At 39.4% G+C, this 25,141-nt stretch overlaps 2 protein-coding genes across 4 annotated transcripts; both read left to right on the top strand.

Annotated features, from left to right (window-relative positions):
• Positions 1-1,109: 1,109 nt before the first annotated feature.
• Positions 1,110-6,733, top strand: rpz5 (rapunzel 5). Of its 2 annotated transcripts, none has more exons than XM_088084604.1 (2): positions 1,110-1,249; positions 4,146-6,733. In XM_088084604.1, exon 2 carries the CDS (start codon positions 4,213-4,215, stop codon positions 5,392-5,394), a length of 1,182 nt encoding a protein of 393 aa, XP_087940730.1. In that variant the 5' UTR covers positions 1,110-1,249; positions 4,146-4,212; the 3' UTR covers positions 5,395-6,733. The 2 variants fall into 2 exon arrangements, with proteins under 2 accessions (XP_087940730.1, XP_042345636.1); XM_042489702.2 differs by having other exon boundaries at positions 1,215-1,770.
• Positions 1,178-17,236, top strand: rpz4 (rapunzel 4). 2 transcript variants are annotated; one of them, XM_088084605.1, is made up of 4 exons: positions 1,231-1,249; positions 6,979-7,083; positions 12,943-13,002; positions 13,780-17,236. In XM_088084605.1, the coding sequence occupies exon 4, from the start codon at positions 13,806-13,808 to the stop codon at positions 14,979-14,981; it is 1,176 nt and encodes a 391-aa protein (XP_087940731.1). In that variant the 5' UTR covers positions 1,231-1,249; positions 6,979-7,083; positions 12,943-13,002; positions 13,780-13,805; the 3' UTR covers positions 14,982-17,236. The 2 variants fall into 2 exon arrangements, with proteins under 2 accessions (XP_042345638.2, XP_087940731.1); XM_042489704.2 differs by lacking the exon at positions 6,979-7,083 and having other exon boundaries at positions 1,178-1,249.
• The last annotated feature ends 7,905 nt before the right edge of the window (positions 17,237-25,141 follow it).

The raw sequence follows: 25,141 nt of genomic DNA, 5'->3' as shown, positions 1-25,141 counted from the left end.
GACGGACTGAGCGCTGCCTCTGCAGGGCAAATGTCACCCTCCTTTGCAATGCTTGAATCCAGCAACCAATAGCTTTCCATCACTAATTATCAGCTCCAGAGTGAAGTAGGTCAATATTCATGAAATGAACTTAAAAAAAAAGCTTTTCTCTAACCCTCTGAAACCTGGATTAACATCATTTTTCTTGTGCAGCATTAAGATGCCTTTCATGAGTATTCAATTTTTTTAATGTCAAAAGAGCTATATTTTCTATCATAATTATATATTTTTTAAATAAAATTATTTTTTGCATAATTATTATATTTTCTTTTACTTTTTGGGGGGTCATTGCCTTGTTTTTTAATTTATTTATTTAATTTTAAAATTCTTTAACGTTTATTTATTTATTTATTTTTATTTATTTATTTTTTGCCAATTTTCATTTAATGTTTTTTGAAGATTTACTATTTACTAAAAGTGTTTAAAGTGTTTTTCAGAAAACTCAGCCTGTCTAAATTATATTTTATCTCATTATTAATTATACTATCTCTTTGTAAATCCCAACTTTGTGCAAAAAGAGGTAGCTGAAATCGGCTTTCGAGCATGCACAGTCTCACAAAAGTTAGAGGAACCAGTGCAGTGGCCATGGCAACCTCGTTGGAGCCACAACAAGAGGGGTTTTGTCCTCGTGGGTCGCTTTGTTGAACTCTACTGTGACTGCTCTCCCTTTTTATATCTCTTTCTCACTCTCTGTGTCTGTCATGCACACACACACACACACACACACACACACACACACACACACACACACACACACACACACACACACACAGAAGAAAAACCAGTCTTTTTTTTTCTTTTCAAAATTTTCCCAGGGTGCATGGTGTCCCTGCATGGGGAGTGTTTACAGGATGTTATCTGTGTCAGTGCCGGCCCCTCATCCCTCCGAGTGGGTTTCTGAGGAATGCTGGAACGGGATGGAGGAGTTCCAAAGGGGGAGTGACGAGAGAGAGACGGACAGAGACTGGGAGAGAGAGAGAGAGAGAGAGGGAGAGAGAGAGAGAGAGGGAGAGAGGGAGAGAGAGAGGGAGAGAGAGAGGGAGAGAGAGAGGGAGAGAGAGAGGGAGAGAGGGAGAGAGAGAGGGAGAGAGAGAGGGAGAGAGAGAGAGGGAGAGAGTCTATATATACATCCCAAGGAGGCTGGTGCTCACAGGCACAGCTGGACTACTGGATAACTGGACTGTGGCCCACTGGATATTTAACTAGAAAGGTGAGTTCCTGGCTGTTTTTATGCTCTAATTCATCATCTCCATCATCTTCTACTTCACCACTTTACCAGAAGTTTCACATAAGATGTTAAAGAAAGAAAGAAAGAAAGAAAGAAAGAAAGAAAGAAAGAAAGAAAGAAAGACAGACAGACAGACAGAGAGAAGAAAGAAAGAAGAAAAACTCAATATTCTGTTTTGTTTGTTCACCTCTTCTCACCATTAATAAAACTGGCCTACATTAGAAGCTTTGAGGAACTAGATTTCAGTGACGTGCCCAGAGGTAGAGATGAGTCTTTTGGGGGATGTGGTCTTGCAAAGGACTTACGTATGTGGTTCCTATCAAAGCCCTGTAGCTCTGGCGCGAAGCATATCACACTGAAAGGGGAGACCAGTGTTTGATCAAGGGACTCGCCTTTTTTCCTTTCACAAAAATATATTTCACTTTTTGTTGCTAAAAAGAAGACAAACTTTTTATTTTCCTTTTACAACAGAAGATATTTTTCCAACACAAGATAAAATATCAGTAAGTATTTTTTCTTTTATTGTTATTTTTTCACTTTAAATTGGAATGGAATTTACTTCTAACCACAGTTTAAATTTTGAATGGTGCACTTTTTTGTTATATTTTTATCACATAGAGGTGTGTAGAAATGGTAAAATCACTGATGGCATGTGGTTGAATAAAGTACATCTAATTAGTGCAGTGATAGGAAAGGCTGTAAAATGACACCACTGATCTCATCTCTGCAGCAATTACTGGTGAGCCTATTTTCTGTGGTTACATATATAAATCTGACTCTTTTTTTTTAAGTGTCAAAACCTCAAAAACTGCATTTGTGTGTGTTTGGTTTTAATTACATTGAGGCTGTAGTGATTAGGAAAGTGTGATTGCTTTATTGAACAAGTGCAGTGGTGGGGATTTTCTCCTCTCAGACCTGGGTGTGCCTTTTTCTGAACTGGAAATGGGCTCCAGGGAATGAGAAACGAGTTAGGTCATCTCTCCTGTGGATTTTACATAGAAAACCATACTATCGTTACCAAAGTAAATCCCCCTCTTTGACCATGTTGTGAACATCTGTGTTTGCTTTGGGTCTTGGCTATTGTTAGAGCAGTTAAAACTGACATCCCAAAGGGCCACTGGTGCAATGTTGCACAATATACGTCACGTCATAATTCATGAGTACACACACCATGTTTGATATTTGTTCTGAATTGCCATCCATGTGTGCCTCGTTTGTGTACTTTCATGAGCCTTTTTTTATTTGTGTCAATGCCACCAAGGCTTAAAAAACGAGTCCCTGTCATTAACTGAGGCTCTGAGGGTGCGGCATGAAACTGGATGCCTACATGTGCTGACATGACCTGCCGTTTGCTTTATTGTAGGGTTGTTTGTCAGGAAAATGTCCTGTGAGAAAAAGTGACTTAAAGGTCCAGTGTGTAGGATTTAGGGGGGTATGGTGACAGAAATGGAATATTACATAATAAGTATGTTTTCTTTAGTGTATAATCACCTGAAAATCAGAATCATTGTGTTTTCATTGCCTTAGAATGAGCTGATTATGTCTCCGTAGGGAGCGGGTCCTCGTCGAGCCTGCCATGTTGCACTGCCATGTTTCTACAGTTGCCCAGAATAGACAAACCAAACACTGACTTTAGATAGCGCCATTTGCATTTTTGTGTTTGCACGTTTTTGTGTTGGCCACTGTGAGCAGCCCCTCTGAGCCGAGAATTTGACTTTTGAAAAACCAAAACGAAACAAAACCAATAAGACTCCTGACTGTCTGGGTCGGCCGATATATCCTCACAGAAAAGTTTATATGATATCCTTATGAATTAGAGTCACACAAATGAAGTTACATCCTTAACATACAGTTATGTGACTAACGTAAACTTATGGAGGTCACAGATAGGCAAGTAAAGTTATTGTGGTTAGGTTTAGGATAAGAAACGTGGTTGGGTGTCTTTAGGTTTAGGCCATAGACTGCATATCTTGTGCAGGTCCATCGGACCAGTTGTGAGCAGTGCTATTGAATGCGATCACATGGATTGGCTGTCACAACCGTCAATCACAGCGGAAAATTCCCTTTTTGTTGAATTCAATGACTCATTATAACTAAACTTATCAGAAAAACAATACATGCCAACAACATACCCATACATTTCCCAGGGAAAGTTTGCATTTTTGTGGCCGATCCACCACCTAAACCTACTTCCTTGTTTATGCCGATCACAGCATTGGTTACATGATTGTAGCTTTTCAAAATATATTATATATATGTATGAATTTGGGTGCATTCTTTTTTTAGCAAACATATTAACAGTTTGTGAGAACAGTCTGCATCAGCAGCTGACTGTGCTAGCATCCTGTCTCTGACGTGCTGAACAACATCTGAGAAACACTGACTTGTTACCTGAAACTGCTCTAGAGTTTCTACCGGTTTTAAACATCTGGTCCGTTTGAAGAGGAAGAGACTTCTGCGGATGATTCAGCTCGCGGTAAAACCCTCCTGTATGATGAATACTAAAGTAATTCTAACCACGGAGAAGTTTGTTATTTTTGAGGGTTTTTTTAAGATTATTTGGCATTTTTGCTGTATTAGATAGGACATAAAGACTGACATGCAGCAAAGAGCTGTGAGCTGGATCTGAGCCGCGGCCACTGCGGCAAGGACACTTTCTTCATATATGGGGCGTTTCAGCTGGTTGCAATCTGCAGTCCTTACCACTAGAGGTTACTAAATCCACCTAAATCTTACACACTGCTCCTTAAATGTTTCTTTGCCAAATGTTACCAAAAAAAAAAAAAGAAAAAAGGGGTGCCATATTTCTTCTGAATTGTCTTATTAAAATCACACTATAATGAACTTTACAAGGGTTTCATGTTTCTTCTTCTTTCAGGCACCAGCAAAGCCTCTGGCAGTGGAAAACAGATTAGATTAGATAGTGTGAAATACATAATACAAAGATGAATGCAGTGGAAGAGTGGGTTGTGCGGAACAGGGACAAGATCGAGAAAGGTGTGGAGATCATGGGGCAAGCCTCCGAGGTGCTTGCTGCGACTGTGGGCCAGCTTCACCCCGTCCTGGAGGCTGTGTTCATGGCTTCAGCCGAGATACTCAGCAACCCGGAGAGTAAGGAGGCTCGCTACCTGACTCAGCAGTTTGAACTGGTCAACCAGCAACTGGAGGGGATCCAGGATGAGATAGATAAAATCGCCCTGGAGCTGCAGAGAACCTCGCTGAACAAGCAGAACTTTGATCGAGAGGCGCAGATGATCAGCCAGTATGAAAAGTTCCAGGACTTTGTCAACGCCAAGCCAAAGTTCAAGGAGAAGAAGATGGAAAAGTTCATCAGCCATTATGAGAACACGGATGGCGACTTGAACTTGGACGCCCTCTACAACGCCGTCACCGGGGAGAACATCTCAGGAGACTCGATGCTTGAGACGGTCGTCACCACAGAGAAGAGAAACAGAAGGGCAGTTGAGGATTTCTGCGCCCGGCTGAAGAAGCTTTTCGTGGTTGGCATTATCGCCGTCATGGGCCACTCCGCCCTCAAGGAAGGCGTGGTGGGGGAGGAGATGGTGAAGAAGTGGCAGGACCGGATGGAGGACGTGGAGAAACGGATGAAAGCGGCTGTGGATGACTGCACAGAAAACTTCGTGGACCAAGCCAAGCAGGACATGGAGCACCTGCTTCAGGAGAATCCCGGCACCGTTGACCAAGAGTTCACCAAAACCCTTCTGGATTCACTCACTAAGAAATTCGACTGGGTGAACTGGTCCATCAGGGCCTTCAATGATAGGGAGCGCAATTTCTTTTTCAACTGGCTGGCAGGCAAGAAGTGCCATGGAAGCGGGGGAGCCAACTGGTTTGACATTTTAACCAAGAACAAGATCAAAGTGGTGGTTTCTTTCAGCGTCAACCCCAAGCCCATCAACAAGAGTCAGATTCAGGAGCAGGTTGAGGGTCAGAAGATGAAGTCGGACATGATGGCAGTGGCTCTGGCTCTTAACAAGAGCTTCCCCAACTGCCTGGTCCACGCTATCAGCCATTACAAGGAGGTGGTGGAGACCAACAACTTCCATGAGGATTGTTATTACTATGCAAAACACAAAAAAGCCTTCCTGTGTATCCACTCTGAGTAGGCTCAGAAAAAAAAAGTGCAGCCAGAAGACGTGAGCTGCGTGTGAATCCATGAATGTCTTTACCAGAGACCTGGAAATGTTTCCATTAAATATAGAAATGTATTCATAAATATTGTCTGTGTCGATGCATAATCTGTAAAGGGTCTGGTATGTGATTCATTGTCTTGCTCATAATGGTTTTTATTCTTTGACGTATATTCATCTGTTGATGATACAGCAGCTTCAGGGTGTTTTTTATCAGAGCCGTACGTCTCCATGCCAGCTTCGACTTAGTGTTATAGAAACTTATAATGATTCTGTCCTCATTGGATATTACTAGGGTTGGGCGATATGGCGATATTAGTCCGCTAGCTGTCAAAGACTTAACCATACAAAGGCGCTCTAACCCTTTAATCCCAATGATCCCTGTAACATCTCGGATCATTGTGGGTAATGCTGTAAAACGAGACTGTTGACTGGTGTTATTGACTGACTTTTTTGTTTTTTTCTCTCTTTTTGCTTTATTTGACGCAGCACTCAGATGTGTCCATTTGGATTAGCCAAAAATATGGTTTATTTTTTGATTCACAAGTTATTATTGGACTTTAAAATCGATCAAGAATGTAAGTGGACTTTGAGTTGGGATAATTTTGTCTACGGTTTCTGACTTTTGATCAAACATCACCTGTCAAACTGAACATTTAAAAGAATCGTTTGACATTTTAGGAAAAAACACTTGTTTGTTTTTTTAGCCACAAGTTGGGGCCACTTTCATGTCTGTCTTTTTTTTTTTAATGCCATGATGTAAAACTTTAAGTTCTTTCTTGCCGGAGAACAATAAATTGCTGGATCTTAACTCAACCTCCTGTTAAACTGCAACAAACATTTTTTTAGTATGGATTTATTAAACAAGATATAATGTGTTAATTTGTGATTTCCCCCCCTCTTTTTTCAGACTTCATGCTTGGCTAAGCTAACAGTCTCCTGGCTGTAGCCTCATGTTCAGAATATAGACAGTATATATACAGTAGTATCATATATAGACTAAATAAGTGAACCTTGACCTTGGATTATTTTGTCATTTAGTTCCAGTTTTCCAATGGATTTGCAATCTACACAACATATGTACCACAAAAGAAATAAATGGCATACACTATAGTAGCGGATTTTATCGATATCGCCCAGTCCTATGAATAAATGTGTATAAAATAAAATCAATTAAAATATTTTTGCTGCTTTTGGTGCAATATAGCCTATAGCTGCAGGGCAAACTTCAAAAAAAATCTTTATTCAACAATCACTTCATTACGACATTTATGTATATTTTACTTTAATTTGTAATAAAAAAAAAAAATCTGAATGGTTTTGTCATCGTTGGTCATCATTACTTGAGTAGAAAAACACTTTTTAAATCATAGTTTGTAATGTTCTGTTGGTTGTATTTCTATTCAGGACAACTCTTTAACAGTAATAACACTTTAATAACATGTCATTGTTTATCAAGTGGGTGGAGGTTGATATGGAACAATTTCGCCACAGCGACAACCTATTATGCATGCAACTTTTTTTTCCTCCACCACCCAACTTTTTGTTTTTTCTTTTCAGTCTGTGTGACTGGGTGTGCCTCTGCTCTGTAACATGAGAGCCACATGACCAATAGGAAGACAAACAGTCGGGAAGTTAGTGTATTTCTTCCGCAAACTTTTTAAGGTGAGTCCATTTATGATTAAATGTTTCATAGTGGACAGGCTCATATTGATAACTGTGGTGATGCTGATGGGACGCTTTAATAGAAAAAGATCGATGCAACTTCATCGACTCCATTTCAGTGTCTCGTTACATAATCGAGCATTTTTTTCTCCTTTACGCACCGGAGTGCTGTTAAAAATGCCAAATACGCGTCTTTTTATTAAATGCTGCTTTCGTTTAATAAAGGGAAGTGGATCATTAGATGAATCTGCACAATTTAAACGCTGTTTGAAGCAAAAACTTTTATGGGCGTTGGTTGCCAGATCTGGTGCCACCGCTTCACTTTTTCCAGGAAGTGTCAAACTTTTTTTTCTTTTTAAAGGTGCTATATACTTGTGCTGCGCTTCAATAACTAATCTGTGGTGTTAACCTGCGATGTTTGTTTGGCTCTCTGTGCTTCGGCTGTAAAATGATACAATTAGAGGCCTTGTACACGGACTGATCAATACATTTTCCATTAGGAGGGCGCATTAACGGAGCGTTTAGCTCCTCTCTGGGTGGCCGGGCTGAGTGGTCAGCTGTCAGAGGGTTTGGTCATCTTTGTGTTCAGGATGAAGCTCTGGCATACAGCATAAATGAAATATGAACTATTTGAGCTCTTGTAGAGTCATTCTGTGTTTTCTGTTTGAAGTAGATGTGGCAGCATGGCCATGATGTTTCATGCATGAGTTTTGTTTGTTTTGATCATAATCATGAATGCTGTTGTAATGAAAAATAACATATATTTACATTTTCCCAATGTAACTTACTGTTCTAATGATGGAGTAAGTGCAAATACCCACTGGCATGTTTTTAGGGGGATGCAGAGCAAACTTTCCTTTGCCCACCCCCCAATAAAAACAGAAATGTAGCAGAGGAATTTTGTTTTGACAAGATTATTGATATTTACATAGTCTATGCATTATTAAACGGGCCTATCGACCAAAAAGACACTCAAAATGACCACAGAAAGTATGCTGAACAACTGCAAATACACTACCAACCAACAACCAACAACCACAAAAATGAGCAAAACAACCTTAAAGAGAGACAAATCGACCTAATAACCCCCGCAAAATTACCTCAGAGACGCAAATGTCTACAAAGAGATGCAAAACTACCACAAGTACACACGAAAGGCCACAAACAGATGTAAAAGAACTGCAAAGAGACACAAAATGACTTAAAAGGTGCAAAACAATCTTAAAGAGATACCAAACAACCTCAAAGAGACACAAAATGATCCCAAAAAACCCACAAAATGACGTCAAAGAGGCACAACGTCTACTGTACAAAGAGATGCAAAACTACCATACAGATACAACACCTCAAAAAGATGCATCTCAATGACTCCACAATCCATGATTAACAATATAAACATGCAGAAAAGGAGGAAACTGATGCATTAAAAATCATCAGAATGCAGGAAATTAGGTGTTTGAAACTCACAATTTTATGGTGAGGGTTTCTTATCCTTCCCAATGTTTAAACATAAGCCTTTGTCCTTTTAAAGTCCTGTATTTAACATGTCACTTAAGTAAAAGTAGAAAAGTACTTTTAGAAAAATATACTTAAAATATCAGAAGTTGTTCTGCAGAAAAATGACTGCTATATTATCATATGTTGCATTATTAGATAGTTAATAGTGATATTAATAGTGATAGTACTGACTTTCCAACACTGCATGTGTGGGTATTAGTGGGGGTATTAGTTAAATTAGGTTTTTTTTTATTCATGTAGGTTGGCGATCATACCTCTGGTGAGATGCACTTCCAGCTCTGTGTCTTGAAAATGTGATTTCTTCAAGCACTTTTGTGTTTAAATTGCGTGAAGGTGCTTCACATGCTCTCAGACTGCAGTTACAAAACCCCCGAGACCCTGAGAGAGAGACAGAGAACATCAGTGGAAAGCAGGAATCACAGTTTTAGCACAGTCAAATCAAATAAGATACAGCAGTGGATGGTCTAATACCCTGCTGGATTTTACTGTACTCTGTTGTTGTTTTTTTCTTAAGCCTGACAAGGAAATTCTGCAGATATTAGATATTTATATCACAGTTACAACAGTTTTAGCTTCATGGTAGACAACTCTAAAGACGCTTAAATCGAATAGTTTGACATGTCGGGAAAAACACTTATTTGCTTTTGTCTCAGGAGTAAATGAGATGATTGATACCACTTCCATGTTTGTCAATTAAATATGAAGCTGTTTGTTAGCTTACTTTAGCATAAAGACTGAAAACATGGAAACAGAGAGCTTCCCATGTAGCCAAAATGACCTGAGCTAGTTTAGGCCCAAATTCGGCACGCTGGAAGAAATAAGTCAGGCCCTGTCTGGTTGCCCCAAGTTGGCTGAGACTCAGCATGAATGAGGCCCCAGAATCGGGCCAAATAAACCGGCTGATACTGGCTGCCAGAACTGCCAATACTGGACTGTTGATGCCGGGTCGTTCCCTGGCCCAGCATCGTCCTTAACTCAAACAAATCAAATAAGTAGGTTAGCGTCAGGTTTCCTAAATTGACTGAGACTAGGCACGAAAAGAATCGGATCAAAGAAACTGGTCCTGACTCGACTGAGACACGGCATTACTGGGCCATTGCCAGAAATAACCTGACGCAGCATCAGCCCAAACTCAGCCCCCTGGAAATGTGTAAAATCGTGTCGTAACCAGTTTCCGAACTCAGCTCAGTCTCGGCATTAACTACGTCCCAGAATCAGGCCAAAAACCCTGACTGATTCCAGCTGCTATCACAAAAACTGACCTCACTGATCAACATGTCATATCATGTTTTTTAATGTATAGAACCGAAGAGTCATCAGCTTGTATTTTTTGGGGGGTAGATGTATGAAAAGTCTCCAGGAAGTCTCTTGACTCCCGGTTTAGGAAAAGCCACAGTGTCATTTTTCCACTTCAGCTTTTGTATGAATTAAATGCTTTAGAGGCGCTTGTTGCTGCCTTCCTCCATTTCCTCTCTTTATGCTAAAATAAGACAACCAGCTGTCGGCTGTAACTCATCATTTAATGGTCAGAGGTATCTATCCTCTTATATTTTCCAAAACGTCTAACTATTTCTTTAATTTTGGAGCCATCTTTGTTCAGAGGTATTTCAGTGTTAAAATCCAGTCGGTATAGATAACCCTGCTGTCTGTGGATGCCTGCAGATGTCTGACTGCTGCAGAGGTGTTTGATGCATGAGTCTGAGAAATGAGCATTATCTTCTCACTGCAATCTTCTGCAGTCTAGATAGATAAACCCCACAGAGCAGACCTCAGCAGAGACACGAACAAGCTGACAATTTTTTTTCCATTGTCTTGTTGCCGTGGTAACTTGCTGAGTTTGACTGCAAAACGCACCCTTGCCCAGCAAGTTTAACCTCTTACACTTAATCACTTCCCACGCCTGCTGCTCCATTATTGACCGGGCTGGTTGAGGGAGAAACAACGCTGCTGCTTCTCCTTCAGCCAAAATGTAAAAACACTGAACGTGCAACAACAGCAGCTCTCTGTAATCCAGAATCCTGAGCTGAAACGTGTGACGACAGCTTCATTAGTCTGAGCTGCTGCACAGAGAATGAATAAATAAGAGAATCTGAAGCCAGAGGATGACTGCACAATCATTTTGTGAAAAAAAAAAAGATTTCCAGCCAAATCACACATTTCCAGTTTTACAAGAGGACTTGTCTGAACATGTCCAGAGAATCAATCTGGGTTTGTTTCTCTTACAGTCAGCCCTTTTCTGGCCTTTGGGAGGAACTGTTTGTGTTAAATAAGATTTTCCAAATCCACTGGATGTCTTGTTTTTTCAGTGCAAAGTGCAAGACAGAAAGTGATGTCCTTCATATCATAACCACCACTGAACAGTTGCATTTTAACCTTTTGTATTATTATGCTCTGCCATTTGAAAAACAATGATTTACGTATTAAGTGAAAATGTAACAGACGTATTCACAGGCAGAATAACAACAGACTGAGAAACAATAACTCAAGGTTCACATAATACAAGATTAAAACATTTTAAATGGCATTTAACCTCTAAATAAGGCCCTAGTTTGTATCAACATGTCTTGAATCAATATTATACATATCTTAAAATGCTAAGATATGGATATTTTCTGAATCCTTTTTCTTAAAAAAATGCATAATGGGAGTAATGTAGGATAACATAACAGTGAGTGCACTGATGTACAGACATTTGCAAGGAAAAGAGGAAAATTCATAAGCGACAGTAAAATTGTACACCTAAAGGTAATGTTAAAAAGTGAGAGAAGAAAGAACAGAATGAAACATCACCACAAAGACATTAAAAAAAATAAAATCAGGAATCCAAACACAAACACCCACCGCATCCTGGTACATTTAGAAAGAAAAGTACACATACACAACAACATTTTTTAAAACAGCTCTTCAGTCTGGCAGGACCTGTAAGTCTGTGAATTGTGACAGGAAAGGTTGCTTTTTGTGGAAGAACTTGTCTGTGTCTGAAGAAAATAACTGATAACATCTCTTTTTTAAATAACCTACCAAATGCCTCTCTGCATAGAGGGCTCTGGGTATTTAATGCCAAAAGTTTTTTAAACTCGGCACGATGGGAATTGAGGCAGTGGAAGCCCAAATGCTGCGTAAGAAACATAAAAATCTGCAAGAAAACTCGCTGTTTTGATACAAGAGAAATTTTGGCAAAATTACCCGCAACCCTAATTTAAAAAAAAATTAATTATGTCGGTTTAAGTTTCCAATTCCTTCAGATTTGGTGATTGTAAAATTGGGTTTAAATTTATTCCAAGTGGCATTAAGAACATCTAAAATCCAACTTACTCTACGCTTTGGGAACTCTTTAATATCTTCTCTCAGACTTTTCAACAGTATGACACTGTTTTCGTCTGTGGACAGAGTTCGTTCAGTTATCATGAAAATTAATTGACGCAAGCTCAGTAGCTGCCACCTGTAACACATTTAGATTTCATTTGTTTTAAAGCAGAAGTGTGTAACTTGGAATTAGGGCGCCATGATGTGTAAAAACAAAATTCATATTGTGATTATTTTGAAAGATAATGCAACTGCGATATGAATTACACTTTTTGTGAGAATGGTAATTTTTGTATTACATTTTCACAGAAAAAAAAAAGATGATGTGATTTTTGTTGGACAAGCATGTTCCCTCAAATCTGGAATATGATTTGTATTTGGCATCTCTGTAGCACCACAATGCTTCATTTATAATGTGTTTTGACACATTTTAGCGTTATCCAAAACTTGCAGCTCCTGTGATTTGGCCATGTGGTGATTTTGATTTTAATTTGATTAATTGTACAACCATACTCTTGACAAGAAAACAAATAAGTGTATTTCTAGAAAAGTCCATTTAGTGAGCTTGAGAATAGTATAGACAGACTGGCTTAGAAAGATGATGGCATTTATCATTTCAAGCAAATAATTATATTTTTCCACTTATTTTTTTCAATTTATGTCATTGCATTAAACATGTGGAGAAGAGTGTTTACTAGCTGGTTAGTCTGGACTCCTCCATGTTGTCTTCTGTCACTAACTGAACTAAGAGAAATGATGCTTTGCTTGTTACTTTGATTGTTTAAGCCAAATAACTTCCCTTTTGCTTTTTTCATAATTCCCTCAATGTAAATTAAACAATGTCATTGAGTCTTTTAACTAAACTGCTGATTTCTCAACTTTAAACACAAACACAAATAACACACAAGCACTTCAACCCAAACTGGCCTTTCGTCACAGCTGAATTCCCTCTTGCGTTGTTGACTCATTGCTCACCGGGTGTGGCTGACAGCCAGCGCCGAGGCTCACTGCGCTGTTTCTCTCTTTCCTTATCAGTTTTTGCTGTGTCGTAAGAAGAGCGAGGGAGCAGGCTGCAGTCCAACAACACACAGAACTGTAAGTAAAGAAAACACAATTTTCTGTCAGAAAACTCAAATGTCTGATACTTTCTGCCTCATTTGTCTTTATCTTTTAATTATTTTTTTAGTTTGTCTGTATTTTAAACCTTTGTTCCTAAAGGTTTTATACTTTAAAGGGAGAATTCAAGTTTTCTGAAGAGGGGTTGTTGTTGTACTTATCCATAGTCAGTGTGTTACATACAGTTTAGAGAAACAGACTGAAGTACAGGGTCAGCAATTACACATATTTAAGCCACCTAAAAAAAACCTCTCACCTAAAATCAGTTTATTCATCACTAAATTAAAAGTTATTTCACCAATTTACATTTCTGTCAGAAAGCCTGTTTTGTCAGCGAAGCCATTAATGGTTTTAGCTGATTGAAGCAGTGGTAGTTCAGCCGACTCCGCTAACAAAAATAGTAATTTTTGCTGAACACAAGAGCAGCTGATCTACCACTGCTTCAATCAGTTAGTTATTTTTTGTTATTGTGTAACATTGGTGAATCTAAATAAAGTCTTTTAAACGCATGAGTCACACAGTAACACAAACTGATTGAGATAAAAACCCTGAATGTTATCAGAGTAAAAAGGTGAGCACACATTAGCAGACGCTGAGCTGGCGGCACAGCTACGACATGCCAAACAGTGCAGGAGAAACATTGATTTTAACAAGAAACTGCTTAATTCTGTGTTTTTACTGCTCTAAACTTTTGGGAGGGAGAAGTTGCAATCCACACACTTTTTTCTAAACATGTCAATATTTCTCTCTTGTCAGAATCAGTCTGAGAGACGACAGCAAAGATGGAAAACCCGCTACAGAAGCTGGTAGCGGAGAAGAAGGACATGGTGGAGACCGTGATGGAGGTGTTCGAACAGGGAGCTGAAGTGGTGGCCAGTATCGCCGGCGACCTTTTCCCCGTTTTCTCCATCGCTGCTCCGATTGTCAAACTGGCTCTGGACAATGTGGAGAGCAAGGAGGCGGCGTTCATGAAGGACCAGTTCCAGAAGGTGCGGGAGCGTCTGGAGGTGGCCTCGGAGGAGATTCAGCGCATCAACGACGAGATCAAGAAGAGCGGATTGAACGCCGTGTATTTCCCAGTGGAGGAGAACATCACCAACCAGTTCAGGAAGTACATGGACATCCTCAACGCCAAACCAAAGTTCAGGGAGGTCAAGAAGAAGCTTTTCTTGGACCATTTTGCCAAAACCGACGGTGACAAGAACCTCATCACGCTCTACAACTCTGTGACTGGAGATAACTTCTGTGGGGAGTCTGTGCTGGAGATCACTCTGAACTACGAGGAGAAAAGTCGCCGGCCGGTGGAGGATTTCTGCGCCAGGCTGAAGAAGCTCTTCTGCATCGGGCTCATCGCGTTGTTGGGCCACGCGGCTCTGAAGGGATATGACGAAGAGGACACTCTTCTGAAAGACTGGTCTGAGAGGATGAAGACTGTCCAAGAGAAAATGAACGCCGTCATTGAAGACTGCATCGTCAGCTTCCCCAAACAGGCCGAGACGGACATCCGTCGACTGGTGAGAGACGAGTCAAACTTAACCCACCAGCAGCTAGCCGACGCTATCATAGAGAAACTACAGAAGAAGTATGACTGGGTGGGCTGGTCCGTGCGTATATTCAGGTCCCCTTCAGGCCTGTTCGCCAACAAGAAGGATTTCCACTGCCCAACAGGAAAGAGTCGCTTCCAGGTCCCTACGTCGGACGAGAAACTCAACGTGTGGGTGTCCTACAGCGCCTCGCCTGAGCCCGTGGACAAAAACCACATCCAGCAGCTGATCCAGAGTCAGAAGAAGCTCACGGTGGTGGGTGTCGCAGAGTTCCTGTTTGAGAGGCTGCCCGGTACCTGCGTGGTCCACACGGTCAAAACCAGCAAGGACCTGGCCTGCTCCTGGAGCTTCAAAGATGAGCTGCACTACTGGGAGGAGCACAAAAATTTCTACGTCTGCGTTCACTCCGCTTGAAGTTTCAGACGCAGAAAAAACTCAAAAGTCAGTCTATGTTTGGAGGTTACTTCATATTTAATCATAGAGTCTGCTGCCTCTGCTTATGTGCAGTATGTGCCTTAAAGCTGTAGTTTGTAACTGTAAAAAACATAAATTTGTCATATTTTCTATAACTGTCACTGTATTCACACAGAAATACATGAGATGTATAGTCGTAAAAAAAACAAAACTCCTCTGATTATTCAAAACAGGCTGGAAAATAATCATACTCTTCTGCCCACTCTGTCGCCTTGTAGCACATCTAAAAGTCTTACTGACCAAAAACAACCAATCAGAGCCGAGGAGTCTCTGAAGCAGCCGTCAATCACTGCTTGTGACCGTCAAACTGTCAAACTAAGCTATGCTGATCAAATATGAAACAAGATTATGTTACTGCATTGCCTATTTCTTGCTTCAGATGTTTTCAGAAACATATTTTAGTGCACTGTTTAGCTGTATAATGAGAAAGAAGGTCCAGCGTGTGTGCAGTGCTTCATTTAACTGTTCCAAACATGGCAGCAAAGTCACAAACTTTCTCATTTTACAACTAAAGAGTGCACATACCACATGTTTCTGAAAACATTTGAGGTGAGAAACAGGCAATGCAGTAACACGATCTTGATTCATATTAGATCAGTGCTGCTTAGTTTGACAGTGATTGACATGATTGACAGCTGCGTTAAGAGACTTCTCTGCTTTGATTCGATGTTTTTTGTGTTGCGGTCTGATTCTAGCAACTGCCATTGGAGGCAGTAGGACAACAAGGAGGGACATGAGTTTTTTCTGTCTGATTCACTTTTTCAGTCTCAGCAAATATGAGCTATTTTATTAAAAGTTACAAACTGTAGCTTTAATTAAACCTCTCTTACAGCCTCTTTTTACAGAATTATCCAACTTTTCTAAGAATGTTTATTGTTAGTCAAAGCAAGTCAGTTGTATCTATATAGCCCAATATCACAAATTTGCCTGAAGAGACAATTTACAATCTGAGCAGCATGAGACGCCACTTTGACATGGCTATGGATAAGGCAAAAAACGCACGAGGGATCCCTCTTTCAGGAAGGACAGACATGCAATACTAGATTTTGTGTGTACAGACTTTAGTAAGAAAGTTACATTCTTTTCTGTTCTTTAACTGATAACAGTGACTTCTTTGATCCAACGCTTTGTTTATTTCTCAAAGCAGACAGAAGAGTTTATCCCCTTTGTGTAAGCTGCATCATCTCAGCTGCGTCTTTGTGTTATAAAATTGATCAATCAGGAAACGTATCAATCAACAAGCTGACAGTTGCAGAGAAATTCTGTCATAAGATTTACGACTGTTTTCTGCTGTTGCTATAAATTTCAGGGGGACGTCTCGTTTTGGGAAAGTTGTTGACTTAGACTGTGGCTGTCACACAGAGATTATGTGTTGCTGGCAGTGATAAGCGGTGACCTCGTCTCGACGAGGACGTGCACGCCAAAGCTGTGGGATAAAAACCTCCCCAGACATTTAAACACACTGTGACAGAAACTGTAGGGCCTTCGTTTTAATTTCATCTGACAAAAATAATTGTTACTGTCTGCTGTACAGCACGAACAAAGCACGAAGAAGAGGCAAGGCCTAAAACTACACCGTCGAAACTTTATTCACACACCCTGCCATGAACATGCCAAGGCGTAGTCACGGCAACACTTTGTTTACATACAGATGCCTAGCATAGCTATTCCTGTGTCTTTACCTGTGTGGTTGTGTAACACACACTGGGAAGTTGCTCAAAGGTGGAGGATTTACTTTTATATGGGAAAAAACTGTAAGATGAATTTTGTACAGAGTGTTTGGGATTTGGGATGTTTTTTTTGAGAGATTTTGATCAAGATTTTTATAATCTGACCGCGACATCAACACTACGTTGTAAGAACTACAGTGTGTCACTGCAGAAAGAAACCACTGACTTTTTTTGACCATTTGTTTTATATTACAAACCGCTGTAATCTGTTTGTTTCCTCTTTGTGTGTTTGTGTTGTTTTTATGTTTTCATCTTAGTTTAATAATTTTCTTTGAACATTTTCTTATTTGACCAAAACGCCCCATATTTGCTGTAGAATTACTGCTTAAAAATGCACTGTTTTATATTATTTCTATTTTCATGCAGTATATTTGGGTTATTAGTTTCTCAGATTTAAAATCCTTTTGGTATGCCAAAGCAGTGAATGTAAAAACAAATCTTCCAAATAAACTCAGTCATATGTTATTTGTTTGTTTGTTTTTCTTGTGAAGGACTTGCAGTTTTGCTGGATGTTAAAAGACCCAAACTTCTGACTGTCTGAAAAAACGATGGCCGTGGTTTTGTGGTAGATATAACATGTTGACTTAAAAGTAAGACATGTGACCTTAACTGTGCAAAATAATTCAAAAACTGCTAAACCGCAGTGTGTCTCATGAATTTATTGTTCAAAACATGAACAAGTCAGCAGATATGGTTAATGTTTGTGGTTACTCTTGCACGCATTACACTAACAAAGTCTGGACTTCTACTTTCATACTGTATTGACTCTTAAAGGCTAAATAAAAAATAAAATATATATATATTTTTTTTAAGTGTCGCATCAAATTCTAGAGAGGGGTTTAACACCCAACTGTCCTGTGGAGAAATCTACAGCTTACTTTAAAAAAAGAAGAGAAAAGGATATTATGGTTTGCTCGTTTGGAAACACCCATAGTGCTCTATTATTATGTGGTTGTGGCTTTTCTATCTTCAGCGTAGAAAAACTCGTGGTTCTGCAGTACATCACACTGGCGGGTCAAGTGCCTCGACAGAAATGCGGAACAAGTGCAAACGGAAACAAGTGGGTCAAAGCTGTATTTTTACTGCGATGTCTTGTTTTGGGCATTTAAAGAGAAAGAATTTCTGAGTTACTAAGTAACATAATATAGCACTCATTTTAAATGGGTTTTGGGCCAAGAAAATTTTGCTGATCAAAACAATTATTTCTTGCATTGTAGTTCATTTTTATGGAGCAATTTGCGCCTTTTTATCAGGTTAGGTGACTGAAAGTGTCTGAGCCTAAGTTAAGTACTTTATATAATTATGTAAAGTATTCAAGTTTGAACCACTTGCATAACATATACTTAGTTATTTTAACTTAAACTACTATTTTTCACTTAACCTAACCTAGTAATTTTTTGTTCTCTAACTCTCACCAAACTGCAACTATTCATAATAGACTTTGAATTGTTTTTGTGTTGCCAGCATGTAATTTTAATACACTTGATGTAAATAATGAAATTACATCTTGGATAAGGATATTATATCAGTAATGACTTTATATTTTTTTTGTCTGACAAAGATAAAATGTGATAAATATTACAATTAGACAAGTTTAGGAAAATTAATTAGATAAAAAAGCAAGCTGTTTAACTTAAAATCAATGATTTAAGGAGAGGTGGTGGATTAAATAAGTGTGTACGTCTTCTCAATTCTTTTCAAATTAAAACCAAATCATCAAGTGTTAAACAGTTTCTTTTGCTTTATGTTTTTCATTGTAAATATTACTTTTCTTTTTTATCTGTCTGCTTGTTTGTGTGGTCATTTCTCTTTTTTTTCTTTTTTTACATGTTCAAAATAAATTTCCAGATTTTCAATGTGACCTCTGACTGTTGAAAATAAAAAGCCAAAAAAATCAAATTTATAACATTAGTGGTATGTATACAGCTCAAAAAATGACAGAGAGGAAACTAGTGTTGTATTTCAAGATGATTATCTCTCCTGTTCACTACAGATAAACTGTCAAACTGGTCTGGTTTGCTAAAGATGTTAGTACTGGTTTAAAACTCACCCTCAGCCTGCAGGTCTGAATCCCTCAGCAGCTCCAGAGATCAGAGAGGCCACATCACATGTCACTAATGCGGAAACAAGAAAAACAAACAGGTTTATGTGGTCTTTTTTTTTATTTTGTAAAATATTGGTTAGTTCTACTTCTTCAAGCCTCAAACATTCAAATGATCTGAGAGGGAGAAACTCTTTGTTCGAAATGCTCGCTGTTCACAGAAATAAGCCAAAAAATATGGTCGCACTGGTCACATGCATATGTAATGTGGAAGGACGGCGTCACGTAATAATGCTGCTGATGGCGAGTTTATAGAAGGAGCGCGCTGATAGTGTGGGCGGGCATCTGGGGTGGTGTAGGGGGTCCTACAAACAACAGACTTTCATACAGGATCCTGGAGTTTGCTTCCCGTGTGGATGTGAGTTGTTTCTTTTTGTATACGCATTACCATGTGTCTCTTTTGACTAATCCGAACTGTCTGCGACTTGGTTTCCTAATCCTAATCGTCCTGATGGTCCGCTTTGGTTGCCATGTGCTGTTCTGTAAACATAAGGACCATGCTGCGTCATCCTGCCATGAGCATTTGTTGACATCATGGTCGTGGCATCCCAGAGCGTAAACAGCAGACGCAGAAGGATACCTGGAGCGTAATACGCAGAAGTCCACTGCAAAAAGGCAAACTGTGATGACTTGGGAACGAGAGTCAGACTGGTGCTGCCCTGAAAGAAATTCAATATGTGCAGAACAAAAAATGATGAGTTACATAAAGTTAAAGCTTATATAAAAGGAGAGACAGGATTTTTGCTAGTGTCAGCAGAAGAAATAAGAAATTCTGTCATAACAGCAAGAACTTTTCATAAATTCAAGGGGGGCCGAGACAGTCTTTTGATTTTGGGGAAAAATACTCAGATTACCAAACTTGGCCTGCAGAGGAGACAGACTTTGTTGTCTGGATACCTGTTTGCCAATGGAACAAGACCGAGACAGAGGGAATTTAAAATTTTCCTTTTACTTCTTAACGAAGTAAATCTCTCACAAGTGCTTTCCAGATTTCCACTGGCGAGAGACCCAGTTACATCAATGCTCAGTGAGCTGAGGCCTGTAAACTGCTTCATCAGCAACTTTGAGGAAAAGGCTTACAGAAAATGAGCCTGAAAATGATCAACACTGACAAATATTTCGCAACGTGAGAGCCTTTTTTGAACTTTCTGGGAATATCTTAAACCTAAATGGTGATTCTTTTTGCCAAAGGGAAGTGGAAATGAGCTGTAAAAACACTGACATTATCAACTTTTAAGACGATTAAAAACTTTTTAGCAAACAGTTGCTTATTTACACATCCATCAGATATGGAGCAATATTATAAATCAATTGGAATTGTGTTTCTGTTCAACTGTTGAATGTCAGTCCCACATTAACTCTCTTGTAGCTCTGTTTTTGGTCTCTACCTACTCCTGAGGGAAATCTTTGTCTCTTTAGCTGCTAACTGTATCTGTTTGGTGCTGAGCAGATAACATTCAGTGGATTTTTAGAGCTTTTGTGCAGGAAACAGATGTAAAAATTATGCTGAGAGTGTTGACAGTAAGCAGCAAAGTTTAAAATTTGTATGATTTTCAACACGCTTTCATCCAACTTGCCGGATATTGCTGCTTTGTGAGTCAAAATAGGAAGCGCTTGGTACTCTGCATCAGTTTGAGTGACTGCATGTCAGTTAACCCTTTGCAAAACCCTGCCCCACTGTGATGGTCAAGCTTTGCCAATTTTCAACTAGCTTTGTGTCATCATGTTGAGTGCAGATTTGACTTCCCCCCTTTGCCACCAGCACCCGGTCCTCTGCCGGTCATCAGGTAACAAGATTCATTATCACATGAGCCTGAGACACAATGTTTTTCTCCAAATCCACATGAAAAAAGTCTGTTACGACTGCACAAGGGTCTATAGAGCAAAGCCGTGTAGCTGTCTGAAATTTGTCAAAGCTGGCTGATGCTATGCTATGATTGGCCGGTCTACATCAAAGGGCGGGATTTAGCGATTTTGAGAGACATGTACAGCTTCTGCTTGTGAAATGCAAATGTTGTTTTTCTAAATAAACTAACAATGACGGTCAAATACTTCGTTTTTAGGTTTCCTAAAGCTTAGGCAACAAACCTCTGTGGTAGGTTTGGCAAAAACATGTTTTGGCTCAAAATAAGTACGGCTACAAAAAAATGCCACATTACTTGACATACATTGTGTGACTATCACACTAGCATAGCATGCTACACATACTAGCACTTTTGTTGTTTTATTTTAATAACAACATGGAGTGACGTGGAGTGCTATTATGTGTATCATGCTACATGCAAATTACTTTTGGTTTTACGCAAGAAATGAAAGTCTGGAGTTTGTTTGAATCACCCCCCACCCCTCCTGCCCACCCAAAACGGACTGTCTTGCTCTTTACGCTGCGGTAGTTGCCGGTATGTATCATACAGTGATGAAGGGTGCCTCTGTGCCTGACTCTGTGCCCTGAGTTTTACTGACAAAGTGATGGTATTTTACAAGTTGAAAGGGAGAACGGGTTTTGATTTTACACACTGACCTTGACCTTGACCTTGACCTTGAAGGAGTATTAAATATTAGAGTCAATGGGATCCATATGAAGAATAATGCACACCCCAAAACTTCGACTTGAGAAAAAGAAACAACAAATCGCAAAAACTAACATAAAAACACAACAAAATGACAAAAAAAAAAGATTTCATGAGCCCATTTGAACCCATTTCTTTCTAAATTTATGCTACTAAAACCATGAGTCTAAATAAGACCTTTCTAGTGGAGTAAAATTACAGAATAGAATCAGAAAAGTAAATATGTTTACGTTTTTTGGCGTTTTTCTTCAGCTCTGTTCTCCCTATAGGAGGCCGCCTCAGGCCGGTTCATGTCTACGTCCAGGTGGGTTAAAGGGGCTGCTGACACAAAACATTTGAATGGGGGAAGTGATGCTTTTAATCAGTCCAGAATTACTTTTTCATGGATATGATTTGGCCACACAGCCCTGCATTGAGTCCGGCCCATCAGGTGACCACAGGAACGCAGAAAAACATCACGTGGCAACGAAACGATTCGTCCGCTTTGCAGGACTACATTGTGCTGCCACCCGCCACGTCAGCGTAACCCTCATCTCTGCCTTAATTCAGTTTCAATGGAAGGAGCAGTCATTTAAAAAAAAAAAAAAAAAGTGGTCACATATTTAAATCAGGTGGTGCAGGTCAGGTGGTGCGTGGGAGGGGCTTGTTTTCTGAGAGGTAGTGCCTGTTTCTCAGGGCTCTGAATGCAGCTCACTGTAACATTTGGTAACAAATATGTCAAGTTTCTATCATGAGAACCCTGAAATAGTCTGTTGAAGCTGAACGAAGCGAAGGAGACTTCAAAGAAAACCCAATGAAGTTAGTCTGTTTCTAATATGCTCAAACGCAGAACCAGTGCTTGAATCAGTGTTTCTTCTTTGAAGGACATATCTGAGACTCAGCCAACATCCAAACTTAATCATGTTTAACAGCTCTCTGTTAAGTATTCTAGCAGTAGTAAGAGTAATTGCTTTTAGCTGTGACTAGCAGCTCTATAGCTCACTCCACCGATTGGTCAACAAAAATTTCCCCACCTTGTGGTGGCAAGTTTTTGTCCTGGTGTGTTTTTGCCCTAAGCAGACCCAAAACAGTAGAAAACTGCTCAGAAACCAAAGCTATTTTTCATATACAGCCCGTGGATCACACACTGCTAATACTTTGTTTTGTTTCGCATAGATCTTTCAAACTGGCTAAACATAAAGCTGCTCCACTCGATATTTTCATATTAACAGAGGATCAAATGACTAATGTGAGAAGGGGTCACTCATATTTTATCGTCCATCTCTGAGCTCTACTGAACATTTTGGCATTTCCCAGAATTTTTAATTGATATGTCACTGTTTTCCTTTAGTTTGCTGTGCTGCCCCCATGTGGCCAAAAAATCAATTGATTAAGGTTAAAAGAAAGTCAAAACAGTGTTGCTTCTGCATCAAGTAAAAAAGGATAGGCATGGATCAAAAACATGAACTAAAAGAACTTGAGGCCTCAAAACAGCGATCCACAAACGAATACAATCCACTGACCAGGGAGAGACTTAAAATGATCACAAAGAGACCAAAAATGACTTCAGTGATACACAAAACCACAAAAAGATGAATTTCGACTCCAAATAGAAAACAACAAAGACAAGAATCAGTGGGTATTACTGCTGTGTAGGAGACACTGGGGGACCTTTTTCATATCTGCGCCCAGAGCCGTTATTTCCTGATAATCTGCCCCTGCCTCATGAGGAAATTAAAGTTTTTCACTCTGTTACTTTCTGCATAACACACACACTGGCCCGAAATACAGATATACACAAACTGGACTATATTGTACACATGAATTAATGCAGAGATGTCAGTATGCGGTTCGATGCCTTGCTCAAGGGCACATCAGCAGTGCCCTGAGCATGAACTGGCTCCTCTCCAGCTATGAGTCCACACTCCATATTGATCCGTACAAGGACTTGACTCGAAGCCCATAAGTTGAGTCATTAATTTGAGTCATTGAGAATTTGTGGCAAAAAAACACCAAAAGCACAAACTTCTTGACTTCTCCTGTCTGTCCTCAAACTTTGTGTTTTCACTTGGCACCTCTTGGTCCCCTCCTCATCCTTGTTACTGTGATTTTCTGTCCTCCCTCCTCACATACCAACGTCTGAACAAGACCCAACAAGCTCATGTGGCACTGCGGTAAAGAAAACCCTCTATCACAGAGTTAGAGGTGGTATCACAGTTAGCTCTGGTATTGTTTCCAAAATGTAACCTGAGGCGTCTTTTAGATCCTCTTGTCTTTTAAACATTGTACGAGCAGTGACTCTAATGTCTGTTTTGCAATATAACAACAAACAATGACACCAGCACAAACTATGCAAATCCTTCAGACATCATCTCCACCTCTTCAGCTTTAAAATAACTCCTGACTGGTTTCTCTCCCATTACGCAGCAAACCAAAAGATTAGACAAGAGACATCAGCAGAGTAACAACGCCCAAATATTCTGATACAATATATCTGTTAAAAAAATTTGTTCTGTCAGTTAATCAGAATTTTTAAACTGTTTTCATGTAACCAGAGAAATTTTGCTTAGAGTAAGGTTTTCTTGTTAAGTGAATTATGAAAAATATACATATAGACACATGATTTTAGTACATTTCAAGCAGGATAAATGTTTGCACTTGTGTTTTCTGGGTATTACACACAGTAAAATGTAAAAAAAATCTCATGTGAAAACAGCTATTTAACAAGTAATATATAATATGAAACAGAATTGCTCAATTTATTCATATGCATGTGAGGAATTTGGACAGTTTATATATGAAATACTGTGAGGTATTTCACGTGTTAATATCACATTTCATGTATTAAACAATGAATTTCACAAGTTCTTTTTAATAAGGGAGGTGGGAGTTAAGGATGGTAGAATTTCTGAACAGGGTCTACTGTGCTCCGGTTCAGGGGCCCAAAGTCACCTTTAAAATATTACTGAAATTAACACATTTTGACCAGGAAGAGACTCAAAACGGCCAAAAATACATGAAATGACTTCATATATATGCAAAATAACCCCCCAAGAGAAAGAAAATTACTTCAAAGAGACACATAATGGCCAAAGAATACAAAAATCACCACAAAAAATATACTAAATTACCGCCAAGAGACAAAAAACTAGCACAAAGAGGCACAAAATCACTGCAAAGAGAAAAAAATACTCCCAAGAGACACTTAACGACTACAAAGAGACACATAATCACCAAAAAAGACAAAAACTATCCCTAAAAGGACAAAAAAAGACACAAAATAACTACACATATAAAATGACTAAAATAAAGACACAAAATTACCATAATGAGACACAAAATGACTACAAAGACACACAAAATGGCTAAAAAAGACAAAATCATCCCAAAGATCCTACAAAAGTACCTCTGAGCACCACAAAACAACTACAAGGAGACAGAAAATGACCAAAAAAAGAAATCAATTTTACCCCAAAGAGATGCAAAATTACCTCCAAGAGCCACAGAACTACTACAAAGACACAAAATGACCAAAAAAAAGACAAAATGTATATGAAGATACACAAAGCAGCAAGGAAGATGCATTACAGCATTACTAAGAGATGCAAAATAAGGAGACATAAAGAGGCTAAACAACTAGAAAATGCGTGCGTCTTGCTCCTGTGTAGGAGAGGTGGGGGAGGGGGGCCTTTTACAAATCTGCGCCCAGGAGGCCACAGT

Source organism: Plectropomus leopardus, chromosome 11 (assembly GCF_026936395.1).
Source record: "Plectropomus leopardus strain MGB_pleo_1.0 chromosome 11, ASM2693639v1, whole genome shotgun sequence".
In the NCBI taxonomy this organism is placed as follows: domain Eukaryota; kingdom Metazoa; phylum Chordata; class Actinopteri; order Perciformes; family Serranidae; genus Plectropomus; species Plectropomus leopardus.
The sequence above is the reverse complement of the archived record's forward strand: the minus strand, read 5'-3'. Positions and strand labels throughout refer to the sequence as shown.

What these genes read in the sequence shown, in the direction of transcription:
- rpz5 (XM_088084604.1), top strand. Translation starts at nt 4,213, where the DNA reads ATGAATGCAGTGGAAGAGTGGGTTGTGCGGAACAGGGACAAGATCGAG.
- rpz4 (XM_042489704.2), top strand. Translation starts at nt 13,806, where the DNA reads ATGGAAAACCCGCTACAGAAGCTGGTAGCGGAGAAGAAGGACATGGTG.